This window comes from Ooceraea biroi, chromosome 3, assembly GCF_003672135.1.
Source record: "Ooceraea biroi isolate clonal line C1 chromosome 3, Obir_v5.4, whole genome shotgun sequence".
In the NCBI taxonomy this organism is placed as follows: Eukaryota; Metazoa; Arthropoda; class Insecta; order Hymenoptera; family Formicidae; genus Ooceraea; species Ooceraea biroi.
The window spans coordinates 3,835,888-3,853,393 of NC_039508.1; the positions used below are offsets into that span (position 1 = coordinate 3,835,888).

The 17,506-nt window shown below is 41.0% G+C and overlaps 2 protein-coding genes across 8 annotated transcripts in view; one reads left to right on the plus strand and one right to left on the minus strand.

Annotated features, from left to right (window-relative positions):
- Positions 1–287: 287 nt before the first annotated feature.
- On the plus strand, positions 288–6,304 carry LOC105281412 (probable DNA mismatch repair protein Msh6). Its single transcript, XM_026968495.1, has 20 exons — positions 288–673; positions 1,004–1,168; positions 1,243–1,322; positions 1,447–1,515; positions 1,597–1,806; positions 1,890–2,024; positions 2,104–2,239; positions 2,316–2,596; positions 2,668–2,793; positions 2,879–2,963; positions 3,053–3,338; positions 3,416–3,571; positions 3,722–3,879; positions 3,997–4,085; positions 4,171–4,461; positions 4,564–4,779; positions 4,897–5,076; positions 5,172–5,349; positions 5,428–5,579; positions 5,662–6,304. The coding sequence occupies exons 1-20, from the start codon at positions 454–456 to the stop codon at positions 5,914–5,916; spliced, it is 3,468 nt and encodes a 1,155-aa protein (XP_026824296.1). The 5' UTR covers positions 288–453; the 3' UTR covers positions 5,917–6,304.
- A 781-nt stretch (positions 6,305–7,085) lies between these two features.
- LOC105281413 (microtubule-associated protein Jupiter) overlaps positions 7,086–17,506 on the minus strand; it is a 61,935-nt gene continuing 51,514 nt past the window's right edge. For 3 of the 7 annotated variants that reach the window (XM_011342659.2, XM_011342653.3, XM_011342657.2), the window contains exons 2-5: positions 14,588–14,994; positions 13,627–13,650; positions 12,056–12,148; positions 7,086–9,235 (exon numbers count right to left, since the gene is read on the minus strand). In XM_011342659.2, coding sequence (XP_011340961.1) covers positions 9,048–9,235; positions 12,056–12,148; positions 13,627–13,650; positions 14,588–14,994 — 712 coding nt within the window. In that variant the 3' untranslated portion in view covers positions 7,086–9,047. The remainder of the gene's footprint in view (positions 9,236–12,055; positions 12,149–13,626; positions 13,651–14,587; positions 14,995–17,506) is intronic. The other 4 variants (XM_011342654.3, XM_011342658.2, XM_011342655.2 and 1 more) reach the window with 3 other exon arrangements.

The following is a 17,506-nucleotide window of genomic DNA, read 5'->3' on the forward strand; positions in this document are numbered from 1 at the left end:
TATTTTCATCGAGGGAATATTATGCGTAATAGCTAATGCTTCTTGTCTTTACAGAAATAAGGAATGGGATTTTAAATTTAAATTTTTATGTTCCTTCGATTCTATCTTTTTTAATATTTTAATTCATCCTACACGAGCACTGTAAATTTGAAATTAGGATCTAAAATTATTCAAATCATTTAAATTATTGACATTTCAAATGCTTCAAAACACTCTCTCTCTTATTTCTTTTTTCAAATAAAAACAGGGAAACAAAATGTTTTGAAGCATTTGGAGCATCAACTGCACCGCAGTCAAAAGATTTGGAATAAATAAGCAATCTGCTAGTTACATTGGTATGGTGATTTTGCAAATTCGCTAGGGATATTTATTTTAGACATCTGTCAACACTTCCGAGGCAAATTGTGAGAAGTTTTGGATCGCAAGAATTTGCACGAGTTTGCCGGGCTTTTGATGTATCGGTGTATTGTTGCACAGCACGTTTTTCCGGTTAAAATTTCGATCAACGATATCTTGGAAAATCTGTTTTGTCTGACTGTACGAAAACGCAACATGCCGAAGGTGAATACGATACTTAATTATTTCACGTCTCCGAAAACTGTCAAAAAGCCGGAGGCGAAAAAAGAGGAAAGAGAAAAGTCACAGACTCCCAAGAGACAACAAAAGAACAAAGGTTTGTTTCGAACGAAATTTGTGGCACGAGTGTTAAGTAACACGTATCGAGATTAAATAAATCGTAGCCTCGTGCGTGATGTTTTTCGATATACATTCACATTTATATAAAATATAGATTGTATAATTAACAATTTATTACAGTTCAATCATATAATTGTAATATTCTTAATTATTTGTTTTAAATATTAACTATAAATAATTAATATTAAAATAAATTATGAAATATAAATTATAATTAACAATTTGCACACACTTTACAAATATAATGTAAATTATTTCTATTAATTGTTTGATAATTATATATATATTGTATTGCGAATGTATTCAGAGATTGTCAAAAATAAGGGAAAAGAGAATACAAATACCGATGATAGAAAGCGGTTGTATAAGGAAGACGAAGATGGAGAAGACGATCAGCCTATAAAGCCTAAAAAAAGGCGTCTCATTATCCCTGATGTTGATTCTGAAGATTCTGGAGATGAATTCAAACCAGGTTTATAGATTACATGTAGAAATGTATAATGAAACGGTTGTTTGCACAGTTAGATGCAATGTTATGCATTACAGGTTCGGAGTCTGAAGAATCTGATGCATCTTCTGAAGGAGACACAGAGCATGAACCTTCAACAGAGGAAGAAACACCAGAGGTAGAAATAACAATGCATACAGATTACATATGTTGAGAATAGAAAATTAACATCATATCCTTCATAAAAGTATATTAATATTGTCACAATGAAGCTTACGTTAACAAATATCCTTCTCTCTCAGAAAAAAAGAAAGAAGCCAACCGCTACACCAAAACCCGCATCAACGAAACGCTCACGTAATTCAAATGCAGTAAGCTCATAAATAATTGCAAGACTGATCTTCACGTATCGTCTTTAATCTTTGTAAGATACACTTTATGTGTTGTTTCAGAACAAAAAAGAATCGAAACAACCTGCGCAAGCTCAAAGTCAAACCACTGTGACCAATGGACTTGCTGCCGCGAGTACTTGGCCTCACTTGAAATTAGATTTCCTACAGCCAGAGAAAATAAGGGATATACATAGGAGAACGCCCAAGGATCCGGATTATGATCCAAGGACACTCCATGTGCCTGTTGACTTTTTGAACAATCAAACACCTGTAAGGATCATTCGTCATGACATTATTGCTTTCCCGTGCATCGACGTATTGACGAGCATTTAATTGTTCTTAAATTTATTTAGGCGATGAGACAATGGTGGGAGTTGAAGAGCAAGCGCTTCGATTGTGTGCTCTTCTTCAAAGTTGGTAAATTCTACGAGTTGTACCACATGGACGCAGTTATCAGCGTTAACGAGCTCAGCCTCACGTACATGCGAGTAAGTTTGTGTACACACACGTACCCGGAACGTGATAACTTCTGTAATGAGTTTTTTTTTATTCTAAATATTATTAAAGGGTGAATTCGCACATTCCGGATTTCCCGAGATCGGATACGGCCGTTACTCGGCGAGTCTCATAGAAAGAGGATACAAAGTTGCGCGAGTCGAGCAAACTGAAAATCCAGAGATGATGGCAACACGTTGCAGCAAGTGTATGAAATCACTCGGAAACATTTGAAATATACGCATGTTTGACTTGTAACTATATTTGTGCTATTTTATTTACAGTGGTCAAGACGACGAAGTTCGACAAAGTTGTGAAACGAGAGATTTGTCAAGTCAGTACCAAGGGCACGAGAGTGTACAGCCCGTTGGATGTGGAAGCGTCTACACCGAACTCCAACTATTTACTATCTCTGGTCGAGAAATGCAATCCTAATTCGACGACCAGTGCTTTTGGAGTCTGCTTCATCGACACGACAATAGGGGAGTTCAATCTCGGCCAGTTCGACGATGATCGCTACAGTTCTAGACTGCTGACTTTACTGGCTCATCATCCACCAGTTCATGTATGATGTCACACGATGTTCTAAGTGGCTTAACATTGTACAGTTGCAAAACTTTCTTGTCCGTCTTCCAGGTAATCTACGAACGTGGTAATCTATCGCAGAAAACCTTGCAACTTATAAACAGCACGTTGCCGGTAGCACTGAGGGAGCCGCTGCAACGCGAGGCGCAGTTCTGGTCAGCTACAACTACGTTGAAAGTAGGCATACAAAGTTACAAATAGTGCAATAAATTCTAAATCAAAACCTCATACGTGTATTAACATAAACAATAAATTTTTAAAGAAACTCCACGAGGGGGATTATTTCAAGAAAGAAAAGGACTCTAACTTCGCGTGGCCGGAAGGCCTGAAGCCATATCTTAACGAAGGTACTTAACGAAACATCATTAGCAATAATTTTTTTTTATTTATTGTTACATCTTTGCAATACACATTTATACATAATCCATTTTTCCAGGAGACAGTCTGGGCTTAACGCCAGCGGACAACAAAGAACTAGCCGTACATGCGCTAGGAGGATGCGTCTACTTGTTGAAGGAGTTTCTGCTCGAACAGCAGCTGTTGGCGCAAAGTTGCTTCAGTACCTACACTCCGCCGGACTTCTCAGTCGCAGGCAACCGCGCGGCTCTTAATTATGCGAGCACTATGGTAATAGACGCTGTCACGATAAAGAATTTAAGAATCTTTGGGGAAGGTTCACTCAATAGTGTGTTGGATCGCTGCTGCACTGCATTCGGTAAACGGTAAGGCTTCGTGAGTTTTGTGTCCGTTACTTTTTGCACAACGTTTTGTACACGTCGAGGAAACGTGTTTCCTGCAGATTGTTGCGCGAATGGATCTGCAGACCGTCTTGCCGCAAGGCCGTTATCATGGAGCGCCAGGAAGCCGTGCAGGAATTGGTGGATCGAATAGACGTGATGCAGTCGGCTCGCGCGAGCCTGTCGACTCTGCCGGATCTCGAGAGATTATTAAGCAAGTGAGTATCAAGAAATCCGTAAAAATAAATCTTCTAAAAATTTTTTATTTTAGTAATATCTATCTTTTAATTAATAATGTTATAACGCTGTTTGAAATATCTTTATTAGATATTAAATGTAGGTATACTACTACTTCTCTCGTTTGTTAGAATACACGCTCAGGGAAACGCAGCTAAAATGAAGAATCATCCTGACGGCAGAGCCATAATGTTTGAAGGTCCGGTATACTCGAAGAGAGTGATTATGGATTTCACCACGACGCTTGCTAAGTTCGAGGAGGTTCTTAAATTCATCGAGCTATTCGATGGTACGTGTATTTTTATTTTTATTATATTTTTATATTATATTTTATTATAATATATACATATTATATTTTCATCGAGGGAATATTATGCGTAATAGCTAATGCTTCTTGTCTTTACAGATTTCAAGAGCGATTTGATAACTCGCTGCACTCGCTATGAACCGGACGGTGATTTTCCTCATTTGAGAGAAACATTAGATTACTTCAAGGTTACTATTTTTATTTTCAATAATTTTTCTGATTATTTTCTTGTTCTTTAAAATTTTTTCGACGACGTTATTTCGATGATTGCAGACTGCGTTTGATCACGAAGAAGCCAAGAAACAAGGTTGCATCGTGCCGAAGAAAGGAGTGGACGACGAATATGACTCTGTTCTGGCTGAGCTTGCAGCGAACAAGAAAGATTTGGAAAAATATCTGGAGAAACAGAGGCAACATTTCGGCGTGAAAGTGACGTTTCATGGAACGGACAGGAAACGTTATCAGATCGAGATTCCCGAGTCGCAAGTTAAGAAAGTCGGGTCCGGATACGAGTTGCAGTCGCAGAGAAAAGGCTTCAAACGTTACTATACCGCCGAAGCAAGGGTAAGAATAACAACATATTTACACATTTAATTTTACGAAAGATTACCAATGTTTTGCGTGCGGATGGAAAACTCTTCCGTTACCAAACTGTGGTCGCTGCAGGAACTTCTAGCGAGGCAAACAAACGCGGAGGAGCACAGGGACAAAGTGCTGAAGGATCTCAACAGGAGGATATTCGCTCAGTTCAGCGAAAAGTACGATATGTGGCATATGGCCGTTTACAAGTTAGCCACCATGGACGTGCTTATTTCTCTCGCGGATTACGCTCGGAACGGCGATATGTGCATTCCCGAGATTCATGATGGATCGGACGGAGAGGTAACGGTACCGTTCCCGTAAAACAATCTGCCATTGATTAACAATACTCGTTTATTTATGCGAGCACGAAATATTATTCTTATTTATTTTTTATTTATTTATTTATTATTTTCACAGATTTTCATCGAGATAAGAGATGGAAAGCACCCCTGCATCATGTCTGACAACTTTATACCCAACGACACGCTGTTGGCGACTGATGACGCCGCTTCCTTCATGATTCTAACCGGACCGAACATGGGCGGCAAATCGACCCTCATGCGTCAAGTGGGCCTGATCACGATCATGGCGCAGATAGTAAGTCTCGCGAGGATAAAAGTGCAAATGCCAGTGAAACTAACCGTTAGTCATTAACGCCTGGAATATGAAATTTAATTCCGTTGCGTAACTAGGGCAGCTACGTTCCAGCCAGCTCGTGCCGCGTAACGCTGGTGGACCGTATTTTCACGCGGCTTGGAGCGAACGACGATATTCTGGCTGGTCAGAGTACGTTTCTGGTGGAACTTAGCGAGACCGCCGCGATACTGCAACACGCTACGTCCTATTCGTTGGTTCTTCTGGACGAGTTGGGTAAGGATTATCGCGAGTCGCTCACTGTTGCTTCGCTTCAAACGTTGAAACTGATTAGAGCTTGTCTCATCATCGCAGGACGCGGAACATCGACCTATGACGGCACGGCGATAGCGGCCTCGGTCGTCGACGCGTTGGCCAAGCTCAAGTGTCGCACGCTATTCTCGACGCATTATCATTCTCTGGTCGAGGATTACAAAAGCAACAAAGAGGTCACATTGGCCCATATGGTGAGTTATCTTCCGTTACACATTAGGATCCCATAAATATGTATTTTTAGATGGTTAATATTTTGCGATGCATTTTTTTTAGGCGTGTATGGTGGAAGCGGAAGAGGAAGATGAGGTTTCGCAGGAAACTGTGACGTTCTTGTACAAACTTAGTGAAGGAGCATGCCCGAAATCTTATGGATTCAACGCCGCTCGACTAGCGGGTGTACCGTCTGCGATCACGATAAGGGCGCATGAAATAGCTAAGAAGATAGAGCAGGAAACTAATCAGAAGCACATCTTTACCTCGATCTGCAAAGGTAAATCTGACACGAGAAAGCTCATTACTACCATTTAATCATGTCAAATAAATTGTTAACGTAAACGTATTGTGTTGGAAAATATAAATACTCGCTACTTTTTTGCATTTCTGTCACGCAAATTATAAATTTGGTTAAACTGTTGCAATCCACTGCTGTACCAAGCCTTGTATACGTTAAATATTTTTGAGGATACTTTTTTCACAGGAACAGTCGTTCAAATTCACTTAGAAATTCCATGATATGTAAACCTTCATAGTTTAATTATAATTTTGAAATTTATTTGTAAGTCCTTGATTACTTTTCGTCATACGTATTGCATATAAATACTCTTCGTTCAGTACCTGTAACGTTAATTTCGTTTTATTATGAACTATGCATTAACATATTACATATTTTGTGATAATAAAAGCCTATACGAAGATACACCGCAGCCGATTCCAATCATTGCACATTTACATACGGCTGAATCGCCGGGCTTCCTTCTGTCCCTTACACCTACCGTCTCTGTTGGGGAGGAACGGAGATGACACACATGTTGCTTACAAAATTTTATTAATTGCCAGAGTACAAAAAGGCTACTTATGACGGATACGATGCATTGTGTTACAAACAAACTTAATTTTACTCACACCAAACGACCGCGTAAAATCTTGGCGTAGAGAAAGGAGAAACGGATACATGTGCACGGCTCTTTGCTGTGAAATAAATACATTCGATTACGTGCCGCTGTCGTAAGAGAAAGAGAAGCGGGGCGACGACGGGGTGCCGGGAGTTATTATGCGACTCGCTGGGTATGCAACTCTCCCCCCATCGCCTGTTTATTGAAAACGAGATAAGTATACAATACCGAGATAAATAGATAAATAATATAATAGCTTTACGTTAATCGAGCGCGCACGATGACGACACTTCGGTTTCTCGACTTTTGAGAAAGTCACTTGGACACGGGATTACGTTTCGGCCACGGGTCAGGTTCGTCGTAACGTAAGATTCAGCAACGTGTTGTATTTTCTTCCTTCCGTTGTCGGAACATCGCGGGGATGATTTCCTAGCGAGTGGAAACGATGATTCTATCTACCTCTCTCCCTCTCCCTCTCCCTCTCTCTCAGTCGTGCTGTTCGCTCGATCGTTCATTCATGTGATGACGATAAATCATGCGATTAAGAAGGCACGGAGATTAAGAAAGCACTTGACTTGGATGTAATTGGATTATACATATACACTTTTATTTTTTTGAAGTAACATATGTCTACTTCTAATTTACAATTCCGAGGTCACCACGAAAGATTGCAATTTCGTCGTCGAGCGTTATTTCTGCTTTTCAGTCCATCTCTTTCTCTCTCTCTCTCTCTTTTCTCACATCGTTCACGATAGAACCCATCTTTTTTTTCAGTGTTACCGCGTACAACAGTACTCCATACAAAGTGTCGATTATTCCATTGATTATGTATATATATATATACTTGGCGCTTTTTCGATACACCCTCTCTCTCCCTCAAAGTTTGGCAGGTTTTGATCGATTAGTTAATTTTTGCTTTTTTTCTCGCTCCTAAATAACGCCGCACTGTATGTAGTAACGGCACTATATATAGTAATCGCGATCCTACGATATTTTGATACTCTGTACGTGTCTATATGAACATGCATATCATTGTCCTTCGCCCCGACTGGAGAGCGAATTCTTCAATGCATAATCTTGTTCCAAATTAAACGATTTTATGGGGTTGAGATGCGACGCACAACGAGAGACGAGTAAAAGGCCCGCGATCACAAGCTCGGCAGCGACGAGACAAAGATCGCTCCAGTCAAATGGGTTGTAAAGTGGAGTTTTTGTTCAATAACGCAAGTCTTAAAAATTTCGAGATTGTTAAAACGTTTAAGTCATAAAACAGTAAAAATTAAAAAGCACGAGAGAATAACTGTACAATTTGTGCATTATACTTTTATATGTGCACGGCTGAATTATTTGTACTGTTCTAACAATAACGGAATGTTTGCAAATATTTTAGAATTTTAATAAATATAGCGAGAGGTCGAAATCGTCCACGAAGTATCGATTATTCCTTGTTTTGTTCATGGTGTTATTCTAAAACAAATGGTTTTCTGCTTCAGTTAAAACACAACGCTATTTACTTTTTCCTATTTATTCGTATGACTGATCACACGTAAGCCGTTGCTGACAGGAAATCGCATTTCCTAGCCAAGTGATTTACGATTCGCGATTCGCCAACCGACGCGGCGTTCCTGCCTCAAAAGAGTACGCTTTACGCGCGATGATTACTTTAACTACCTCTATACAGTTACGCGATAAAGTCTGTACTAGAGTTGCTAATTGAAGGACCGGTAATTCACGCTCGAGGAATCGCCTGGGATCGGTTTACTCTTGTGCGCTCTTCTACGAGGCGTTGTTCGTTGCAACGGCTCAAACGAGTTTCACATAAATATCAAATATTCCGCTTAATATCTCGCGCAATAATCAATTTTTCGCAGAATAAAATTCGCACATACGTGATTATAATTTAGTATACTTATAAAACAGATTGAAAATATAATATCGAGGGATTTAAAGACGCATGACCCTTCTGTCGCTGCTCGAGCTGAAACGTGACCTCTCCTCCGTTTCCGCGTTGCAAATATACTCGAGGATCGACGATTTTATTATTACTTTCTTGCGCCCTCGTTAACCCTTTCGGCCCTCTTGACGACATCACTACGACGATAGTGAAAATCTAGGCATTTAAAAAAAGAAGTTGACTGATATACCCAACACTATTTGTCACATGACTAAAATAAACTAATGATTCGACAATAATTACTCGAGGCCGAAAGAGTTATCCGTTATTCAAAAATCAGAATGTCCAGACTCTTACTCCTCTCATTCTTCTCGAATTAGTACAAAGCAAAGGGAAAAGCATTAATCCATTAAGACCCACGCTTTATTTCACCTGTCGCTCGCAGCTCTTCGGGTGCTATGAAAAAGAAAAGTAGAAAAGTAGTTGCCGCGAAGGTGCACGGCGGTAAAATACATCTCGGGGTACTCGATTCGATTAGAAAGTCCTAGGGGGAAGGATCGCGGGGTCTTAATGGATTAAGAGTACAGGGCCGAAAGAGTTAATCTGGGTGTTTCCCGAGAAGAGAACGGGGCGACCGATGATGGCGTCGCCCTTTACCAAAGTCCGGATGAGTAGCCACCGGGTGGGACGCGGGTGCGCGCCGGTGGCTTCGCTGCTGGCGACGTGTCGTGTGACTTCTCGCCGCTGCTGCTGGAATTCGAGCTGATGGTTCCGTTCTGCATCACCGGCCCGTTCTTCTGCACCTCGGTCGCGTAGCCGGTTCCGGTTACCGGGTTACCATCTGCGGAAATGAATTTTTCTCGTTAGTCAAGCCGCCACGAAAAGATCGCCTGAGACTTCCGAATTGCTTAATCCTCAAGTGTCATTTAGTTCTAACTTCCGGTAAGACTAGTAAGATCGAACAGTTGGCTGATTGCTCCGACGATTAACTTGAATTTTCAGAGTTTTGTCACTGAAAAGCGACACGAATGATTTATGAATGAAGTTAATCGTCGTTGGACGAATCAGTCTTGAGTTCTAACAATTTTAGTATTAACTATTAAACTAATTATGAATCTAATTATGAATTAATTTGAGACTTTACAGATTCTTTATTTCCTACACAAACGCATCGTTATTCTATATTTAAATCTCTAATAATTGACACTTTAAATGAGACCAATGCGTTTTAATGATCACTATATAATGAGAAATTATGAATCGATATATATACATATCCGACTATCTGTATGCACAGTTTCATCTGCAAGAATATTGTAAAACAGTCATCCGTGATATCTCGCGTTATATAAAGAGAATGTTTCTATCTGTAAAAATAGGCAGATATATCCGGTGTCCGAGAAGTATAGCAGACGAGCTACATCTCAATTCTACAATCAATCAATACACAAATTTTGGCATGCAAGTGATTCAGGGCGTAGGAACACTCGAGAATAGTTGAATAGCTGGATGATCTCCTCCTCACTATCAGTAAAAGTTCTTGCGCAAAGATTCACAAAACAGATGTCAACGGCGAGTGTGATAATTTATTACATTTGGAAATTTTATCATTACGTTCCTACGCGCCTGACACAAAACATGAACAGATTCCAAAATGCCAATTGAAACCCACATCACATGCTATCCTCGTACATTCACACGCTACTACTTAACACTAGAGAATATGTTGTGAACTCCCAACTGGTGTATCTTGGAGTGTCACTCTTCAGAACATTTTATATGACACTTGTCGCACCAATTAAGAGTTGGATCTTGAAAAAGATGGACAAAAGGGAGAAAAAAAGGAAGTAGTTTAATCTCGCAGGCAATTAAACACACAATTCAGTCAGTCGTAAAGCCACCGACAATCGCAGCGAGCGACAATCTCATGTATCGCTTGCAAATCGGATTAACATCTATGAAAAGACACAATATGTTTGATATTATTACGCATGATCGCATGAACTTACCGTAAAATTACGTGAATGCCGAGACGTGAAGCGATGGATTAAAGACTCGCTTAAAATGATACGTTATCTATTATGTCTGAATATTAGATACTAGATAATACTACAGACAATCTATAACATTATAGTATTAGATAATACCATGAAACATTCTTCTGAGCGTATTTAAGCGAGTCCTCAGCATGAATTCGAATAAATTTAAGTCGACTCGAATTCATTAACAAATAAATGGGAAAATGAAACGACGAACACATAAAACATTAATTCACTAGCATCGCCTCCTCGATTGTTTTAGTCTCGCAACGTGTTACTGACCTTCGATATGCAAGAAATAATTATCTGAAAGCATTATCGTTTGACAAACGAGACACAAATTCGACACGTCGAATGAGTTCAAGGAATTTGAAACGTAAATGAAACAGATTCTTTATTTCCTACACAAACGCATCGTTATTCTATATTTAAACCTCTAATAATTGACACTTTAAATGAGACCAATGCGTTTTAATGTAAAACTGTAAAATTACTGTAAAACTTACAGTAAAACACAATGTCTCTTCAGATTTGTATGATCTGTGCAACGCAGTCTATCGTATTTCCTAGCGACGAGCTGATGATAGCTGAACGTCAATACCGTATTAACATCGCATTAAGCACTTGATTAAACAGATTAAACGGAAGACGATATACCAGCTCGTGATTCTACGCCCGCACTCGATAAACAATTGAGTCTTTTGCGAGAACGTTTCTTGAAGACGGCAACGTTCAAGTTTCGCCCGTGGCGACGAGTTAAGAGCTCGAAGCTTCAATCTCGCGAGTGAACGCTCGCGAAAGATAGATGCGCATTCATTTTAATCCGTCTCTCATGAATATTTATGTCTGACTATTATTTTTGCAATTACGTAGTTCGACTCGCGACTCGCGAGTTGCGCGTGTCGCGAGATAACGAGGCATTTACGTACGCTTACAACTGGCACGGGCTTATTAACGGGGGTATTCAATTATGAATCTGCGCTTCAAAACAGAGCACGCACGCGGCAATTAATTTTCTTCCGCCGGGGTATTCGCTTTCAGAAAACAGATTAGATAGATATCTTAGATATCTTTTAACAAGTCATTTAAAAAATTGAGCGGATAAGAAGCCAGCTTCGCGTGCGCATTTCAATTCTAGTTCTATGCTATTATAATAAAAAAAATTATATGAAGTAATTATACATAGACTGCATAAATTCGAGTATCTCTGAATAAATAAACAGGGGTGGCATTAAAAAGATTTATATTGTGGCATTAAAAAAATTTACTGTGCGTTTAGTTTAGTCAAACTTCGACATTAATACTAATTACTTACTAATTAAATATATATCTACATACAACATAACATGTGATTTTAAGACATAAGACCATAACAGGCGACTTCAACTGATATTTAGCTTATATTTTATCACAAAATATACTTAACTAATGCCTGAATGGCATGTGTACTTATTACGCTCTTAGAACGCAAAGTAACTGAATGCCACTACTCCGCGTCGGCGGTGAGAGCGCTATTTCTACTTTGCACGGTTTCAAGGGAGGAAGGATCAGGAAGTCGCGTCCTCAAGATCAAGGAGGATGAAGGACGTGTACTCGTGTATCGGATAATTGGAGAATATTACCTCGATACTTTCGTGGGATGCGCCTCACGGGCGTCACCTCGATTCCGTCTCCAGTGACAGGGTTGCGCGCCGGTAAGCAGGACGTTCCTCCTGCTGGGGGATGCGGCGGACCCGCGCCGTTCACACACCCGTTCAACAGCCGTTCGCCACCACGTGCGCACAAAGCGACGCGAGCCATTTCACCATTTCACCCCATGCACCGTAACACCATCGCAAAACCCGCAACCGTAACCCAACCAACTTGTGTTAATGCGCGGCAATTCGCACGGACGGATCGCAGATACCACACTAACACTGCCTACTTTCGAAGGGATGATTGTACCGAAGCCCCATGCACAAATTTAGAATCCAAGTTTCCAAGTTGAAAACTAGCATTTTGCTATACATCTCCCAGTAGCCGAAATTATATCTTGTGATTTTTTCAAAACATATAAAAAAATTAAATGTATAATTTCGGCGGGATTTAATGTTAGATTTCTTTATAAAGAACAAGAATTTCAATACCTAAGATTCGTCCGTGCGACGGAAATTAAGGTGAAAGCAAAGTGGAAACGATGTAGAAATGATGTGTGCTCAAGTTGAAAATAAAAGAGAGATAAGTATTTAAGTAGCGATAGAAAAATACAAAATCAAGACAATACTAATGTAAAAGCAAAACAAATCACAGTTATGTCAGTTATAAAAATAAGAATTCAAAGTGATATTTTTTATTTTTGTCGGTGATACGTGTACGTTGACGATATTAATTTTTAATATATATATTAATCTCTCGTATTTGATGTTATCGTTATCACGGAAAGAGTTTCCTCGTGGTTTTGTTAAACAAATTAAAAGTTATTGCACAGTGCACCTTCGGGAGGCCGAAGTTCGTAAAATGATATCTCGCAAACGACATTGAAACATTCCTTTCTTTCTCTTTTAAAATTTTTGAATTTCCAAAATGTATAATAATTGCTCGTTTTACGAATTTGTAGCACACAGTACAGTTTTATAATTTCACTCAATTATTAATAATATATATACATAATAATGTACATTCAGCTAATATTTATAGGCATTTATAGCAAATTTGAATACATGACAAAGTAAAAATTTACATTTAAATTACAGTTTCACTTAAATTTTCTTGAGATTTTTTGTTTGTCACTGTCGTTTACGATTTTATTTTTAAGTGGATAAGAAATCGTATGCATGTGTATGAGAAATTTAATATAAATAATAATTTCTGTGAATAACGTAAAGCGAGATGTAATGTTACTAGCAGAATGTACGATACGAACTTAAGGCCTAAGCGATAACATGGCGTGTCTAACTCAAAATATGTGTTTCTATTTTCGTGGCAGGCCCTAGAATATCGTGATGATGCTGAGATACAATGATTGCAAAATTCACGATCGCGCCCATATCTTTTTCTTTTACCGTGATGATAATCTTATCGATTTCTCGATGATGGCTTCTATTATTTTTGTCACGTTACGAGAAACGATCTCTGAACGATTTCTACTATGATCAAACAAGAGAGTGTGGCAGTGTCATGTGTCATCTACTTGAATGTCTCGTTACACACTTACGAAATCGTTTCTTTCTCCTAAAAGCTGCTTGCGAACAGTTCAAGGAAAGTGATTCACATTAAAAGAGACGATAGATTACACAATAAGATCGGAATCGTACATGAAATTCATTTAGATTCCTCAGTGTCTCGCTAGCTCTGTATCGACATGCCGATAATCGACTCGACTCGATAATTCGATTTATACAATAAAAGCTAATTGATTTCGCGTACCGACTGAAGAACTTTGCCTTTGCTTTGATCTCTCACAGGCAAGATTTCACAAACAGAAAAACATAATGGAATACAGTACTGAGTAATTAAATATTTTCAATTGACACGTTTCTTCTATTCGAAAGATATAACAGTTGTAAGGTATATAATTTACTGTAAATTTTTAACTAGTATTCCTACAAATCAAAACATGCTACATTTCCAACTGTAGAAGAAAACCGGAATTTTTCATCGTGTCAAGAGTAAAATAATAACGGTCTGCACGCTATGAGCCTGCGATACACACATATTTCAACTTAGATCAGAATTGTTGCCCCCTTTGGGCAGGTATCGTATAGAAAAGTGTTTGACCGCACGAACGTGGAAACAGTTTTCGCATGTCCCGGGGCAGTTTATCCCTTGCGTTCTCCATTGATAGTTAGCTACCTTTACTTGCTACTCTGAACTCACGGAGTATTGCGTTTAATACAATATTCAGCAAGCTTTCCCTTTTGTCTTCTAAAACGGAAAATTCATAGAAAATTTCAAAACTTAAAGAAATTAAATCAGCAAAACAGTGTTGGAGAACTGATCTGAACTGATCATTCCTCTGAAATACAACATTAATCTCTTTTATTGAATGTTAGATGGATATTCACTGTTATAACGTCGATAACAATATAAAATCTCATCAAGAAAAAGCAGATGGGACACTGTTGCCCGCCCCGGGACGGTTCGCGACCACTTCCCCGATCGTGACGGGCCCTTACCTGTGATATCGTTGAAACTGCTGCCGTTGCTGGCGAAGCCGTTGGCGACGCCCGGCGACGAGTTGCTGATGCTGCTGGCCGTGCTCTTCGCGGGCGATGTCGCAGCGCGCGACGATAGCGACGAAGCCGACGATCCCCCGCTGAGGGGAATATTGCTGCGCATGTGATTTCTCGCGTTTGGGGTGGTGGGTGGGGCATCGGGGGGGCCAAACAGACGTTTGTATGAATCATTACCGGGCTTGTTGAAGCGCGGCGACATGGCGATGTTCGCGCTGTCGGTACCGTTGGCGTCGCCGAAAAGCGCTGAGCCCAGCTGGGAGTGATTATGGGCCTTAATGCGCCGCGGGCTTGTCTCCTCCGGGGCGCCGAAAATGTCGCTGCTACCACCGCCGGGCGGTTTCAACACCCTGGAATCACAAAAACGACGAGGAATGGGCAAACAGATCGGAAAACATGAAACAACTGAAAATTCAGATTTACCAAGATCGAGATCGAGATCAACATTTATCAAAATTTGTGAAAATTATATGTATATATTTCTTGTTCTAAAAACAAACAATGCCTCATGAAGGAAAACGTTAAAACGATACTAGTCTTTTTTAAACATTTTTTTGAAAAAGCTATCGTCATCTCTCCCAGGGTTACCCTGTATATCTCAAAAATGACCCCTCAATTATCGCTCGTCCCGCTGCTCCCCGCTGCTCAACTTTCCACAGCATGTTCCATCGTTGTGTCTCGGCGCCGCGATCAACATCGGTGCCGTCGGGCCCGTCTCTCGGTGCCCACGTCTCTCGCGAAGAAGACGCGAAAGGTAGCCGCGGAGAGTGTACGAACCTAAGTAACGAGGATAATCAATCGGTCGTGCGTGCGTAGGAAGCGGGGTATCCTGGGAGGGAGGGACAGGATGGGTGCGCCGGGAAATATGCTGCATGACGTATAGCGCGACGCCTCTGCGCGTCTCCCTTTCGTGGCTCGTGGGCACTCGCGTTAATTGGACCATCACCTGCTTCAGGTCCGGCAATCGCATCGTCGGAGCGCCACGCAAAGTGCCACGGTTGCAATTGCATTCCTAGGATTGCGACTGATTTTATCTTTCGCTTTCCCCAAATGATCCGCAGCAAGAATATCAGCGTCCGATTCCATCGTCTGGCAGGAATCGCCGTCAACTAATCGTCGGTCTTTTGCAACAACTCGCAATCTGCCACGAGCGGAAAAACACTTTCGCGAGACAACGCGAGAATTACTTCCTGGTTCACTTCGTCCACGAAGCGACGACGAAGAAAACGCGTGTCGAAAGGCCGGGTGCGCAACTGGATTGTCGGGAAGTGTCTCGCTCGAGGACTATTTAAAATCGAGGAAATAACAGCCACGATGACGTTGCACTTTGCGAGACCACGGTCATGCGGGAACAGCGTAATCGTTTATATGGCGACTTGCTTACATAAGCTTCAGCGAGGGTAATAACGTTTTCTTGATATCCGCCGCGATATAATTTCAAGCTCCCCACAGACTTCCGGCGCGTTTGTCCGTTCGCGTGCGTTCAGAAATTAAATGATTAGACGAACGGCAATTCCGTGAGCTTCTGCTGCGGGTTCGCATCATCTTAGCAAAAGTTCCGGGCGCAACCAATTAAAATGAATGATTCGCCTCGTCGTCGCGAGAAATGCAACTAGTTCAAGACGATGATCTGCTAGCGTCGCGTGCACCAACTGTATCCCGTAGAAAACGGTTGTACGTCGACAGAGAGGAAGTGCAGGACGAGGAGAAAGAAACGAAAGAAACACATCTCTAAACAATGTTCCGCTATGCGGCGCATGCCTTGCTTGCTTTTTACGAGGCGCAATTTCGCCTCGTCTGAAAATAGGTTTACGGTATCATGCCTGCCGAGCACTTTTCGTGAAGGAGAGAAGAGAGAGAGAGAGAAAAAGGTTGTTAACCGACAGCTTTTCTAATAGATTATCGGACAATTGAAATTGCGGGACCGACGACGGGGGCTACTATCGTGGGCCTCGAGAATGGATGGATGTTACTGGGGCCTATCATCAAGCCGAGATGTACGCTGATTATAACATTCGCGGCCCGGCAACGCGAGTAGAAAACCGACACACGCGTACACACGCGCGTGCACCTCTTCTTCGGGGTAGAACGCGTCGGTTAATCGACGGGACCTAGGAAATAAGGTCGCGCACCGACCATTATCCACTTTAGCCAGCTCGACTACAATGAGCGGAATTAACGCTTCTGCGAGGCAGCGACGGCTTTTGTGGAAACTGCGGCGCCGTTCTCATCAATTACATATTCACATGGCTCATCGTCGCTTTCCATAGATCCTATGCTGAGTCAGCCGGCAGGGGACAACCGTCAATCATCGTGGTGTCGGCTGTACACAAGACTCTTGTGGTCTTAGGAGTTCTTAAATGTTGCTTTAGAATCTTTCTGGATGCTTGCAGGGGAAATATTATAACTTTTGGGGCAACGATACTAAACTATTATGTGGTGACACTTTAATATTGATAATGTCTATTCCATCTTTGACAGAACCTTAAAATCTTAATATCATTTGCAATGTCATCCAAACTTACGAAACAGAAATAATCCATTAAATATGTTCAACACTGCAAGACAATTTATTCCATGATTGCATCGGTAAGAAATAAAATAAGAGTCACGGAAAAAGATATACTCCTATGTTTGTGGTAGATCTCGCGACCTGGTTTACGACGTGGTCGACTTGGCGAGCATCGCATTCGAGAAATCCAGGGATTAAAATACCGCTGGGGAAAAAGATAAAGGCGCAGCGATCTTGTTTGTCGGCGTCATGGCAAACATCGATTAATCTCGCGGAGAGCTCACGGTGGATGGCACGGGGATAGTACTTTAGCGAACACCAAGACGATAGAGGGTCGTACCATCCTGCAC

What these genes read in the sequence shown, in the direction of transcription:
- LOC105281412 (XM_026968495.1), top strand. Translation starts at nt 454, where the DNA reads ATGTATCGGTGTATTGTTGCACAGCACGTTTTTCCGGTTAAAATTTCG. An exon ending in GGCAACACGTTGCAGCAAGT is followed by an intron (nt 2,240 to 2,315) that starts GTATGAAATCAC and finishes TTTTATTTACAG; the next exon opens with TGGTCAAGACGACGAAGTTC. An exon ending in ATTCATCGAGCTATTCGATG is followed by an intron (nt 3,880 to 3,996) that starts GTACGTGTATTT and finishes TTGTCTTTACAG; the next exon opens with ATTTCAAGAGCGATTTGATA.